General features: G+C 34.6%; 2 protein-coding genes across 3 annotated transcripts in view; one reads left to right on the top strand and one right to left on the bottom strand.

Moving 5' to 3' along the window:
• The window catches only part of LOC149661229 (uncharacterized), a 53,710-nt gene that overhangs the window by 28,692 nt on the left and 9,960 nt on the right, over window positions 1-15,058 (bottom strand). The window contains exon 2 of the mRNA XM_089842701.1: window positions 10,170-10,524. Within this exon, the coding sequence (XP_089698827.1) occupies window positions 10,170-10,524 (355 nt within the window). The remainder of the gene's footprint in view (window positions 1-10,169; window positions 10,525-15,058) is intronic.
• The window catches only part of LOC149661230 (protein turtle-like), a 444,653-nt gene that overhangs the window by 6,252 nt on the left and 423,343 nt on the right, over window positions 1-15,058 (top strand). The window lies entirely within an intron of this gene.

Below are 15,058 nucleotides of genomic sequence, written 5' to 3' on the forward strand. Positions count from 1 at the left end.
GCATTTTGGGGGTTTTGGTATGACGCGCGAACTCTGGGAGTCCAGTGTGTGCCGATGCCAGTTAATGCTCGGGGCCCATAATTCATTGAGATTGACTTTATTCAGCGCGGACCGGCATTAAACACTTGTTATTACGCGTTTAACATGGAAAAGGGAGGGGAGGGGCGCATAGAGCACCGACCTTGAGAGCTTTTGGGAAAGATTTAAGGGCGTTTCCCTCGTTATGGCGACGTGCCACCGTCCGCGGCTTATATTCTGTCTGTTGGCGCAAAAAATACATCCATCGCGGACATCTCTTTCTCTCACGCCAAAACTGCCCGCTCAAATTCATCACTTTTTCTCCCGCTCGTTCTCGTTGCTTGCCAAGCTGCCAAATAGAGAATGTCTGTCTTTCTCTTACTCTTTTATGAAGTTCCAATTTTTGTTTAAATGGGAATAAAGTTATGCCAACCCATTTTCTCCAAGCTTGTTTCAACCGTCCTTAGATGAGATTTAAGAATTTTAGATGGGATTGATGGAGATGGAATTTTTTAAAGGTACGAATCGACCACTAATAATGATAAAAATATACCATAACAAAATTGAGCTACAGTATATTTCAATGGCGGAGTAGCAATGCATCTCGTGTTGAAAAATACGATTAGAAACTCATTTCACGTGAAGTATTCCCCCTTCTCCATAGCTATCTCGATCTCGTGCTCCTAAAATATCTTTACTGTTAAATTGTAGAGGGACTCGCATCAACAACGGTATTCGTTGATAGAATCTTAGGATTGTAAAGATGCGTGGTATGTTTTGTCTTTCACGGGTGTTGATCTGGCAAATGATACGTATTTCCAGAAGTACTGAGCTAACCAAATTCTCCACTCGGCGAAAGTGAATATTCTTGATAACACAAGAACGGTTGGCCCTCTAGTAGCGGTTTCTGAATTTTCCCTCCAAAACGTGAGACGCTTGCGGTGGTAGACGGCCGAACTAGATTCAAGGAGCCGCGTCCGTGTTCGGCCGCTTTAGGTTGAGGGGAAGGGGGTAGGAAATGTTTTTGGAACTCGACCAATTTTTTTCTCTGTAGTGTAGGCGCGATGGAAGCGGCATAAAATCCTCAAATTTGTTCACTAGTGCCAGGATCTACTATCAATGCTAGAGCCCTTCACTTCTAGTCTCATCTCACTTCTGGTATTGCGGGATTGCGCGAGTTCAGAAGCTATCGCGGAACATAATGTTTTCTTTGTTGGGTTGTGGAATCCTCTACGGTATTATTAGTCTATGCTATGGCATAGTTTCCAACTTTGTGTGGGATACACGATATATAGAACCCCTTCTTTACGTAACTAGAAAAATAGCTATTATAAGGAGGGTTGCCTGATAGAAAAAGAACTGTAAGGTATGTAAGTATACCACGCGTGACAGGTTGGCGTGAAACCGGCCCCGGTATTGAATAGGGCTCTCGAACAAAGGACTGAAGGAGAAGATAAAAAATAATACACTCCCGGTATTGTATGGTCATAGCTATATCCCTCCCATCTTTTTCCTTCCTCTCCTCATCGGCTCTCTCTCTCTCTCGAATGCAGGTAATTAATAATTATATTGGCTAGAGGGCCCAAGTTAGAAAAAGAAAAGAAAAAAAACGGCACCATACATATACGGGCCCGTCATAATGTTTTCTCTCTATTTTTCTTACATTCGCTTTTTAAGAAAACTAGTCTAGAGGGTTATTTTTCTTAAAGGTGGAACAAGAAAAAAGAAATATCCTGGTAATTTACGTCTTAATATTAAGTGGCAAAGCTCGAATTTGTATGAGTAGTAGAAATTTATTTTTGGAAGTTTATTTATTTATTTATTTTATTTTATTTTATTTTATTTATTTTATATATTTATTTTATTTTATTTTATTTTATTTATTTTATATATTTATTTTATTTTATATATTTATTTTATTTTATATATTTATTTTATTTTATATATTTATTTTATTTTATATATTTTATTATATATTTTATATATATTATTTACTTATTGTTATTTTTTATTTATTTATTGATCAACGCCCCCCCTATAGGCTTTCATATTTTGAAACCTTATGAATTAAAGATTCATTAACAGAGACAATATTTGGGAATGTTATTAGAAAATATACGCCATAAAAGGGCTGGCCTTCTCTTAAATATTTTTACTTTATATTATTTACTTTCATTTAGTTATAGCTGCCTAAAAATTACTAAGATTTGATATCGCGTGATACCGTCCGTATATTTTTCTCGATGGGGAAAGAAAAAAAATATAAAATTTTTTGACATCAGACGTGTATAAACGCGGCCTCAAAAATTGTTTAAGCTTAACATTTTAGCCAAGTATTTTTAGCCCAAATTTCATGTCACGCAATGAGATTTAATACTTAAATAAAATGATATAGTATTGTCATTGAAAAATGGGTTTTTTGAACACTTAGGGTAGTTCCGCTTTTCTTTATCCATTCTTTTAAAATTTTCTAATTTTTGTCTCTCGCGGCTAAAATACCTTTAAAAAATCTTAAATCTCCCTATTACTTTGGTTTATCTAGATCAAGAAGCGATATCTAGTTTATTAGGGAGAAGTTATAAATTCGCGCCACACTTCCAGCTTTATCTCCAGTCCAAACGTAGCCTGTCCGGAGTTAATCCCAGCCTCTAAATTACAACCAGCATCTCATTGGTTCTTGAAAACTCACGTCAGTGCGACGCGAATGACGAAAATTACAATCATATTTTCCGACTGAGAAGAGTGTAGCGAAATAGCCCGGCCTCCTTTTACGTCCCCCCTTGTATTTTGAAAGGGGGACTGGGACTATGGCGCGCGAATACTTAGGCAACTTATACCTTCTCCCCAATAAACTAGATATCACTTCTTGCTATTCCTTTGGTTTATCTAGATTTATAGTTTTAGTACGCGACTCTCGAAATGTCTTTTCTTTCCCTTTTTTCCGTTTGATTATTTCAATTTAATAGTTTTTCTCTATAGATTTATATTATTATCCGGCTATCCTTGATAAGTTAATCACTTTGGTTTTCGCCGCAAAAGAGATCTTATTAGGTTAAACGCTGCCAAATTACGCCTTTTGATTGAATTAAATGGGATTTTTTTTAGTGTCGAAATCTATTGTGCGAGCTTATATCTGCAAAGTGTACTAGGCCGGGTATAGGGGTAAATTAAATTAGAAAATTAGAGGGGCATGGCACTTTTTTAGATAATAGCTCCGAGCGAATTAACCTATAAATGAAGAACTGTATAAGATATATTGGCAGTTTTGTTAGCTTTGGTGTACTTCAGCTCTATGGGAATATTGACGCGGTGCCATTATTGAATTGCGTATTTTGCTCTTGATTTTTTATGGATACTTATTTAATAATCGTCTGTATCTTGGGGTTTTTAAAAACCGCCTATATTTTTTATTTTTTTTTTCGTTAATATTTGGGTCACGTGTCGTTTTATCAACCGATACCGATTTCTCATTTAAAACTTTATAATAATTATTTTTTTCGGGCTACAAATAATCTCTTAAAAGGGACAACCGGTTTTGGGGTTAATAATTTGGTTATACCTTAAAACCACCTGAAAAAAAAAAAAAAAAAAAGACGAGACCTTTTTTAACGCTTAAAAATTGTCGTTCTTTAATTCCCTTTCGACGGAATGATCAATTGATCACTCTTTCTTTTCTAAATGCAGACAGATTAGTTTTTTTTCTGTAGTAACAGTAGTAATCCGAATCAGTTTTAATTGACGTAGGATTACGCGTTTATTTTCAAGTTAAAGTTATCTAAGATGATATAGGGATTAATTGGATGATGAGAAAGGACAAAGACCTTTGTAATTATTTAAACTGGAAATCGATTGATTTGTTTATACCTTTAAATAAGGGCCTTTTTTAGATTCAAAAGAAAAATATATATTTATTTAAAAAATAAATAAATTATCTGTTATTACAAAATAATTAGCATTTAACTGGTCTTTAAAACAAGGGCTACTGTGCTGTCATTGGTTTTAGAGGCGTCTGCTAGCCCTAACCCCTACTTTACCCTTACCTCTCTCAGCCTGTGAGAATTCAACCAATCCCGTAGTGGTGAGAGGTTCGATTTAGCAGACGCCACTAAACCAATGGCTTCGTGGTAGTCCTTGTTTTTAAGACTGCTAATTATTTAGTAATAATAGATCATTTATTTCTTTAATATTTTTTTCCTTTTATATTTAGAAAAAAAATATAATGATAAACATTTTATTTATTTTTTGCATTAGAAATTTAGTTTGGGAGGGGCCATTATTACATTTCCTAAATGATAGAAAAAAGAAAAACCGTATCTAAAAATTCAACTTAATTCCAACATAAATCATGATTATTTATTTGGAAGTCTCGCGTGCGCAAATGCGAAAAACGAAATTTATTTAAAGGTCTTCTAATCTATACCGGTATTTTACATCGGCACTTACTAACTTAACGAAATGTCAATAAGAAGTCCTAACTATATTTTTAAGAAGAAATACCAATTTCACATATATATTGAAACTTTGGAAGTCTTTTTGGTTGCAGTTATAGGGAGGGCTAGAAGTGATCGAAGGGAAGGGGGGGATTTATATGTTTTAAGACAGCAAGAAAAAAACGAACTAGCTAGCAAACGAAACGTTGCCTTTATAAGAAAAGAAGCTGGCTGTATCGAGGCTACGCCCTGGCCCGGGGGTTCTTCTTGTCAAAAGTGGCTTCTCTTTCTCTCTCTTTCAGTTTTCGAGCTATGTAGCTAGCTAGCTACCTGACTATGGGAATGAAAAATATCTATCCCATAAAGTCCGGCCCCCTTGATAACAATATTCCTTTTTTTAAAAAAATAAAGAACCATCGGGCTAGACTGATAATAAAGGTCACCTTCCGATTTCTCCTTGCACCACCCTATACCCATTTGGGATCTTATTTCTCTGGTTTAAGAAAAATTATAAAATAAGCTTCCTTAAGAAATAAGGATTTTATCGATATATACAGAAGGGGATAATAGAAGAAGGATGACGCTCTGTATACTCTTAATTCTTTAGTTATGTCAAGAAGTGATATCTAGTTTATAGGGAGAAGGTATAAGTTCGCCACATTTCCAGCTTTATCTCCAGTCGAAATGTAGGTTCGGAGTTAATCCCCGCCTCTAAATTACAACCAGTATCTCATTGGTTCTTGAAAACTCAAGCCAACGTGATGCGAATGACGAAAATTAGGGCTCGTTTTCATAGGCGCGAGTTGCGTGAAAATTTCGAGCGAAAGCGGAAACGTTCGAAAAAAAATACGTTACCGTGCGTATTCAAGCTCGCGAAGCGTGAGCGTTTTCGAATTTTCGAGCTTCTATGAAAACGAGCCTTAACAGTCATATTTTCCGACTGAGGAGAGGCGAAATAGCCCGGCCTCCTTTTACGTCCCCCCTTGTATTTTGAGATTGGGACCGGGAGTCCGGGACCATGGCGCGCGAATACTTAGGCATCTTATACCTTCTCCCTAGTAAACTAGATATCGCTTCTTGGTTATGTAACATGTTTCTTCCCAGGCTCATGCACCCTTTAAGTTTGCTCTCCTGCCTGATCAAACTTTGAGATGAGCATCAAACCATGGAGATATTTTCTCAAAATTTATTGTACCCCTGTTAAGTAACTGCTCCCGGAACATTTGTGTACAGCGGGTAAGCATCTCTACAGGGGTTGAACGATTAAAAACGCAAACTAAACATTCCGCGTTCATTGAACAAAACAAAGAAACGATATAATAATAATATACATTATTAGCTCTACATCATTAAGGATATTTTTATCCGCTCTTAAATACTCCCTTCCCTTTAGTATTAATCTAAAATATTTCAACTTGATAATATTCTTGGTAAAAGGTTAAGGGGTATGTATATTATATTATATGTATTGTATAATCTACAGAAACACAGATACATTGTTCCCCCCTCTCCCTAGACATAGACATCACATCCATTGTTATAAAGTCCGTAATGGTCTTTATCGTTTCTTTATAATTCTGGATGCTGAAGGTGCATGGTGAGGAGGGAGAGGGGGTCACGGATTCAATTCAATTCAACTTCCCCCCCTTTTCGATGACCTTTCTTTGTATTACTATCGCGTGCCAAACGAAACTAGATCTTAATATATATAAAAGAAAACTCGCGCGGTAATCGGGTTGACAAAGAGTCAAGGGCGCGGTCACCGACCATATGGAGACGCCTATTACGAGCCTTATATAAAAATAACCTCTAGAAACAATGAAACAGCTTGGCGTTTTTATATTAGAATCCAAGTTTTTCAAACCTATTATCGCCCAGGAGAAGATGGGATACTTTTCTTTTCTTTTTCGTTCAAATATGTCGTCTCATCCTTGTCTTAGCTTATCGGTCGCGTTCTTTGGAAAAATGTTTAAGTACCCAGCAAGAGCTCATCTCGACTTTCGTGGTGATGATCGTCACGTATTTCGTCAAGGCCCATTCAGACTTGAGAAAAATCTTAAGTTCACTTCCGTCGGTGAAGTCTCCTTGTTCGCGCTTAATTAGAGACGTGTCAACGACTCTACACATAAAAGATTCTCGGGTTTAGTTTGAAAATTTTAAATTTTGTTGGGGCTGTGTCGAGATGGCATCACCTCGTTAACGCCTTTTCTTTTTAGTCATAACTTAAGGTTCTTTCAGACGATCCAACTTTTTGACTCAGCTTGATGGTTCAACTCGAGTTGAATCAACTAGTTGGATCGTGTGAGTAGACGTTGGATGAGTTGAGTCACCAAAAAAATTGCTAGGAAAATTGGATCAGTGATCCAATTTTTTGCTGACTCAACTTTTTAAGTTCATTTCTCAAGCCAATCAAAATGAATTACAAAAAAAGCCTTTTTCGCGGGTTATTTCGTAAGTGCCAAGGTAGAGGGCGCTTTAAAAGTTCCATTTGGAGGTAAAAGTTTAGTCGTGTGAAAAGGAAGGATTTACTACACTTTTCCCTTCAAAAGTTGGGCAAGTTGATACAACTTTTTGACCCATCGAGCTGAGTCAAAAAGTTGGATCGTCTGAAAGAGCCTTAACTCGATCATGTCTTACCGAGTTATACGGTTTAGTAGATGAAGTATGAAAGGTTTTACGATTCTTGGCTCAAAAATCACCAAATACGCGACTCCTTTTAAGTCGTCTGCTCTTGCAGTCTGAACAGGGAAATGAACGTACCGACGCGACCGAAACGGAATTAACGAGGTGACTGTCGGGAAAGTAAGATTTTACTGTAGTCTGAATGGACCTTTAAAGAATTGGACAGTGTTCGGTGTATTTGGCGTGGCGTAAAGAAGAGAAAACTTGAAATTATTAAAAAGAGATTGAGGGGAAAAAAGTTGAACTTGTCCGGATTATTTATCATTAGGGTCCATTTGCTTCTCTTCCATTTTTCTTTTTCTTTTTTATTTGTTGGAGCTTTTCAGGATTATCCTTTTATCGCGTTAGAGCCTTTTTCGGGGGCAAATGGGAAAGAACGATTACGTGCAGAACGGAGTAAATTATCTTTTTCTTTCGTAATAAGTTTGTGTTCCGCGCTCGCTCACCCCAAACTAGTTTAAAATCGGAAGGAAGTTTCAGCTAGCTAGTAGATTGAAATATAAAAGAGTCGCGATATCATCCACGATTTATAATGGGAGAGGTTTATAACGGAGGTGCTCAAATAAAAAGAAAAGGCAATTAAAGGTAATAGTATTCATCATAGGAGACCACTGATATCTTTTTGGGGCCATTTAATGAAACCGACAGAATTTTGAATTGGAGTGATTATAAAAATTAGCTTGGAAGAACGTTCCAGGGAGCCCGGTGGTCCTATAATTCCTATAAAATCCTATATTTTGAACCTATCCCTTCATAAAATGTTCTACGTAATCCTGTATTTTTGGCTTAGTCGAAGATTTTGTATAATTTATCATATAAAGCTTTCAAAATTTAGCTATTTTCCAATAAAAACACGGTTTCTTTTCCTATTATTCCGGAAAAAATACCAATTTTTTTAAACTATGTATTTACAAAGGCAATTAAGGTTGGAATACTTTCCATTGTAATGTTCAATATATGTTTTAAGAACATTTATAATTATTTGGAACGCTTATGGATTATTTTGGACAAGCCGATGGAATGTGGGATATGAAATATTTTTATCAAATTTAAAAGAAAATAACTGAATATGTCGAGATTAGAAGCTTTATTGTATAGAGAAGAGGAAGAAGGAAAAGACAATCTCGAATGCGTCTCTTTAGATAGATGTCGCTTTTATTAAAATAAACGTTGGTCGTATTCAACGTGCCCGAGCGCCTCATTTATAATCCTTGTCCCGGGCCTAGCTTTCAAGTTGACAGCAAATTTGGAAAGTAATTACGGCCGAAAATGGGGAAGAAGTAGGGATGGGATAAACGGGGGCCCAGAAAATCCCGTCTCCTATCTCGAGCAGCCTTCTCGCCAAAGACACTTTCCGTCTCATCCTTGTATCTTTTTCTTTAACTTTTTCTTTCCCCTATCGGGTAGTCTTAGAGAATTTTCTTATTTTTGTCCTTTCTCGCCATTCAAAAAGGCTCTTCTTCCAGCCTAGGCTTTTGTCGTTCAATTCTATCGTTTCTCGGGTAAACATCGAGGAATTGGCGTTAAGCCTAAATTGATCCGAAACGTTCTGTTTAAGAAGGTTATTTTTGATAAGATGACGAAGCTAATGAAAAAACATGTTATTCGACGTCTCTATACGTAGTTTTAGAACTGGTACGTGCTAACCCTAATGTTACAGTAAGGTTTGAAAAGCACGTGCCAAACTTGAACAAACCTTATTTAGGCAAATTTCTCGAAATCTTTAATCCCAAATCCGCAATTATTATTTTGTTTATTTCTTAAACGGAGGGTGAAGTGTAAAATCAAGTGATTTTTTTTATCGATTCTTCTACTAATTATAAGACCATTCTGCATAGTGAAACATCCAAGATATAACACAGAATAATTTTAAAATTCAGATTCGATTCAGATTTTATGGATAATTCGAAATAAGGACCTCCGACCAATCGCGTAGCGCCCTGCCTTCTTGTTAACAAAATTCTCGTGACACGCTCCATGCCAAATGAAATTTAGCGTGAGATTTGATAAAAGTTGCTCGCGATGTAACAATCGTTGCTCGAGATGCAGAGCGTGCAACGGAAATTTTGTTAATAGGAAAGCAGGGCGTTATGTGATTGGTCCGAAGTCCTTATTTCAAATTATCCATGAAATCTGAACCTAATTTGAATTTTAAAATTATTCGGAGTTGGTATTTCCTGGATGTTATACTATGTAGAATGGTTTTATAATTAGTAGTAGAATCGATAAAAAAATCACTTGATTTTCCTCTTCACCCTCCCTTGTTGGTTTGCCGAATAAAGGAAATTGCGCTATGATAATTTTGGTTTTCTTTCCGTCGCCAAAGGAATTTTGTCTTTATTTTTCTTTTATATATCCATTCGAGGAATTATTTTTCTTAATAAAATCTAGGAACCTACACACGCAGATTCCATGTTTATTCAGAGAAATACCGAAAGAGATTTCGGGTGGTTCTTTTCGCGCACGAGATCAAGTAATCTTGGAAAAAGCCTTTTTCTGGGAAGATTTTTAAAGATTTTTCTATATCTTTATCGTATATTTTTTGCCTATCTAAGTTGAATTTGTTTTGACTTTAGAAATAAAAAAAGGGGAAAGGGGGGGGGGGTTAATTCGCTCAAAATTTTTAAACGAAAGCCGAGCTGGGGTTTTGGGAATATTTTTATTTTCATAAGCGAATGGTTATTTTCAACCCTCTCGACGAAATTCGTTACTTTTTTTATTTTATTTCAAGTTCTGTTTTTCATTTAAAAATCTGTCAAATTTTTTATATGCGATGATGGCGATATTTTTTTCATTTTGGTTGGTTTTGAGGTTGACACTTTCCATTTATCGAAGTTGTATATTTATCTTTGATATGTCGTTAAGTACGATAATTTTTTCTCTTTTGGAAAATTTTTATTTTACAAATTTCTATGTCCTTAGGGGTAATTCTTTAATATTAAAACCGCAATTTTGAATTTTCGATTTTAAGAGTGAAGGGGTTTAATGATCGCGGTTAAGATCAGAAGTAGATAAGTAAGGAAGAGTGTCTTGTCTTACCTTCTAAAATGATTCCCATCGTATGTCTATATTGCGATATGACAAAATGGCGGTTTCTGACCCATTCGGCTCCCGTACTCCATTCGAAGCATCGTCCGGCTTCACCACCCGATCCCGGTGTTCCGCGGTTTCTTAGAATAGCTTCGGGATCTTCGAAGTACGCTACCAGTTCGGTTTCGGGAAGGATCGGTCGAATCGTTTCGTAGACCGGTTCGCCTTTGACTAGTGTCCCCAGTACGTTCACGTCTCCGCTGAACACCGATGAGTAGCGGAGAAAACGAACCCAATTACATTGACGGAATTTCCATTTGCTCAATTCTTGAATTTCGTCGTAGCTGCCGAAACAATGTCGAATCTGTTTGAATAAATTATGGGAAAACGTGTAAATGTATAATAGCCAAGTTTATAATCAGGAAGTCAAAATATTTCGCTTCAAATAAGGTTGTATAGCAAAACTCGTAGATTTTGAAAATGTCAGGGAAAATGAGGGAGTTTTTAAATGATCACAATGGTCAGGGAAAATGAGGGAGTTTTTAAATGATCACAATGGTCAGGGAAAATGAGGGAGTTTTTAAATGATCACAATGGTCTGGGAAAATGAGGGAGTTTTTAAATGATCACAATGGTCTGGGAAAATGAGGGAGTTTTTAAATGATCACAATGGTCTGGGAAAATGAGGGAGTTTTTAAATGATCACAATGGTCTGGGAAAATGAGGGAGTTTTTAAATGATCACAATGGTCAGGGAAAATGAGGGAGTTTTTAAATGATCACAATGGTCAGGGAAAATGAGGGAGTTTTTAAATGATCACAATGGTCAGGGAAAATCGGGGAGTTTTAGAATGATCACAATGGTCAGGGAAATTCATAGTGGTACTATAGCACGATATAATGCAGTGTGTTTATTCAATGTCTGTCAAAAATTAAAGGGTATGTTCTTTGGGTGGACGATTTTGAGTCGAAAATGTTCTGTGACATTTTGCCGGCCGGCCACCGTTTTTAAGTTAAGATTGTCCATGGTATTTTACGAATGACCCCTTAAATTTAATCTTGAAACAGAAAGACAATGAAGGGGTCAAACGTAAAACACTCAAATAATAACTTGAAAACGGTGACCAGGGCGGAACAAATGTCATATACACCCTGTATGTTTAAAAGTTCATGGCACTATAATCATTTTAAACAGGGCGAAAATGGACAGGAAATTTTGAAATGAAAAATGTGCGGTAACGCTGTCAAATAGTATAATTTATGCTTATTATTATTATTATTATTATATAAACACTATAGCTCAATGTGTCAAGATATGATTGTAATTTCTAAGCAATTGTTAAAAAGGAATAATTATCTTGGACACCAATATGATACGGGAGTTTATATTTGTTAAACACGAGTGTTTAGTTAGACATTTATAGAACAATAATCTCTTTTATAATTCCGACACGTTTACGCGTTTTAAAATCGGTTTAATTATTCTATAGCAATTTTAGCAAGCGCGCACCCCCATTTTGTTAAAGAGTCCGAGGTTGTTAGCTGCTTCGAGGATAATAGTCTAGGGGTTTTCAAAATTAATAACGGGGCTATTATTTTAAAACGCGCTTTCTCGTTCTCACTGTTGTTCTATTTACTTAAATAATTGGAGAGACTTATATTAATCCAGTATCTCGACAACACCTTACTGAGAGGTTGGACATTAAATGATGATTCTGGCTTGTTGACTATTATAAATGTCCTGTATTAACCCATGGAACCTAATTTTTCTCCTATTTTAACCTTAAGAAAATACTTTTTCTCCTATTTTAACCTATAGAACCTACATTTTCTCCTATTTTAACCTATGTTAAAATAGGAGAAAATGTAGGTTCTGTAGTATAGAACCTAATTTTTCTCTTATTTTAACCTATAAAACCTATTTTCTCCTATTTTAACGTATAAAACCTATTTTTCTCCTATTTTAACCTATAAAACCTATTTTTTCTCCTACATTAACCTATAAAACCTATTTTTTCTCCTACATTAACCTATAAAACCTATTTTTTCTCCTACATTAACCTATAAAACCTATTTTTTCTCCTACATTAACCTATAAAACCTATTTTTTCTCCTACATTAACCTATAAAACCTATTTTTTCTCCTACATTAACCTATAAAACCTATTTTTTCTCCTACATTAACCTATAAAACTTATTTTTTCTCCTACATTAACCTATAAAACCTATTTTTTCTCCTACATTAACCTATAAAACTTATTTTTTCTCCTACATTAACCTATAAAACTTATTTTTTCTCCTACATTAACCTATAAAACTTATTTTTTCTCCTACATTAACCTATAAAACTTATTTTTTCTCCTACATTAACCTATAAAACTTATTTTTTCTCCTACATTAACCTATAAAACTTATTTTTTCTCCTACATTAACCTATAAAACTTATTTTTTCTCCTACATTAACCTATAAAACTTATTTTTTCTCCTACATTAACCTATAAAACTTATTTTTTCTCCTACATTAACCTATATAACTTATTTTTTCTCCTACATTAACCTATAAAACTTATTTTTTCTCCTACATTAACCTATAAAACTTATTTTTTCTCCTACATTAACCTATAAAACTTATTTTTTCTCCTACATTAACCTATAAAACTTATATTTTCTCCTACATTAACCTATAAAACTTATTTTTTCTCCTACATTAACCTATAAAACTTATTTTTTCTCCTACATTAACCTACAAAACCTATTTCTTCTCCTACATTAACCTATAAAACCTATTTCTTCTCCTACATTAACCTATAAAACCTATTTCTTCTCCTACATTAACCTATAAAACCTATTTCTTCTCCTACATTAACCTACAAAACCTATTTCTTCTCCTATATTAACCTACAAAACCTATTTCTTCTCCTACATTAACCTACAAAACCTATTACTTCTCCTATATTAACCTATAAAACCTAATTGTTTTCGTTTATAAAATCCTATATAACCTTGAATATTTTGTACTATGAAATTAAAAAAGTAATGCAATTTCGGACTGGGCTCCCTGGTATTAACAAATTTAGAATTCGGTGTAGGTTTTTCACGTTGTGGGCTGAGCAAGTATCCATTCCCTTTTTACAATGCCCTTTCATTTTTCGGTTTTATTTCTACAGTCACGTAGCATTCACATTCGTACTTTCGACGCGGGTAAAAGTTTTCGAAATTGCCTTACATAAACGTAGCTCCTTCAGTTCTGTTGTACAGCGGTAAAAGTGACCTTTTTAACGTACGAAAATTCGTGACTGGTGTTAGAGTCGCTGCTAGTCATATATACTTTTAATATTAGAGAAAGGGCGACTAGCTTCCGCGCAATTTTAAACGTTTAAATATCGTTTTATTATTATTATATTTTCCTTCCCTTTAGTGGTGGTTTTAAACCCTTTTAATTCCTTCATGGTTTATGGGGTTTTTTTTATTTGTAAATTAGGATACAATTGATGTGGGGAATTTTTTTTTTTGATATTAAACTTTGTTAAATCGTTTAATTTTAAATGTTTTCTCAAGGAGTTGAAATGTACTTAGTCAGAAAATTTGTTTTTTACCTATTAAACTTATACCGTTTAATTTTAAACGTTTTCTGAGCAGTTTAAATGTTTGTTTTCTTCTTAATTTTCAATAACAAATCGTGTTATATTTGAGATGCGTTTAACATGCGTTAACACAAATTTTCACATAGAAGTCTTAGATAGAATGAGCATCGCAATTAAAATGTTTTATTTTATTTTAAACGTTTTAATTATAAATAGTTGAAATATTTCTTTTTTTTTTTTAATAATTTCAACTACAAATAGCGGCGGAATAAGTGTTTAACATATGTTTACCATAATTTTCATCGCGTCGTTTTGTAGATAAAATCTATTAGAATTTCACTTCGTTTTGATAAAAAACAAAAATTATTTGATATTTCAAAAAGATCATTTTTTTAAAAAAATCAAAACCTTTTTTAAAACTTTTTGGTTTTGTATTATATACAGCTGTCTTCTCTATTTCTCTCTCTTTCTCTCCTTCTACCTTAAGATTTTTACCTCTTTCTTAAACTTCCTACTCCCACTTGAAATTGGCACCGCGCGCGCGGCGCCCGTAAAAAGCCTCGTAATTTTAAGAAACTAAAATAAATGTAAACCGCGCGCACCGCACCACGCCTTAAATTCGACAGCAAAACTGAATATTTTTCAGTCGTTTATAAGATATAACCCCCTTCTTCCTTATCCTTTTCAAATTCTAGACATTATCTTGTAAAGTTAAAAGTATCGATTCGGGCCCCTTATTTTGATCTATCTGAGATTTATGGCGTATGCTAAAAGCTTAAAAAGATTAAACTGACCCAAATAAACTATGCCTGTATATTTATTAACTAGCTGGCGTTAGCAACACTAGACTTTTTATTTGTTTAGAGTATTTGACATTACGTATTCATTCCTCATACTGATTTTTGAAATTAATGAATTTATTTTTGAAATATATTATTGCGGTGTAAATAATCTTACCACGTGTGATTTTTCTTTATTTATTTTTTATGTTTTTTATGTAATATAAATTATATTACGTATAACATAAGTTCATAATGTTCCATAAGTTTGTCACTGTTTACTGAGAGCTTGCCATGATTCTCTTAGGTCATAGATTCTCGTAAAGCGACACCTCGTGAATCGTTGTCAAAGGTTTAATACAGATTAAATGGGAAGATGGACTGTAAAACTAACCGAGTGTAGTCTGCAATTCTAGTGTGTAGTTCTCGAACTAGCTCTCAGTAAAGTCTCTAGCCTTACCCTTATGATTAACAGATTCCTAGGAGTATTGGATTAATTCCTAACTTTATTCAATTACATTTAAAAATTTAAAACG

The sequence above is a fragment of the Phalangium opilio genome, unplaced genomic scaffold, assembly GCF_054372755.1.
Source record: "Phalangium opilio isolate 3A_F unplaced genomic scaffold, DU_Popi_V2 ptg000070l_1, whole genome shotgun sequence".
Lineage (NCBI taxonomy): Eukaryota > Metazoa > Arthropoda > Arachnida > Opiliones > Phalangiidae > Phalangium > Phalangium opilio.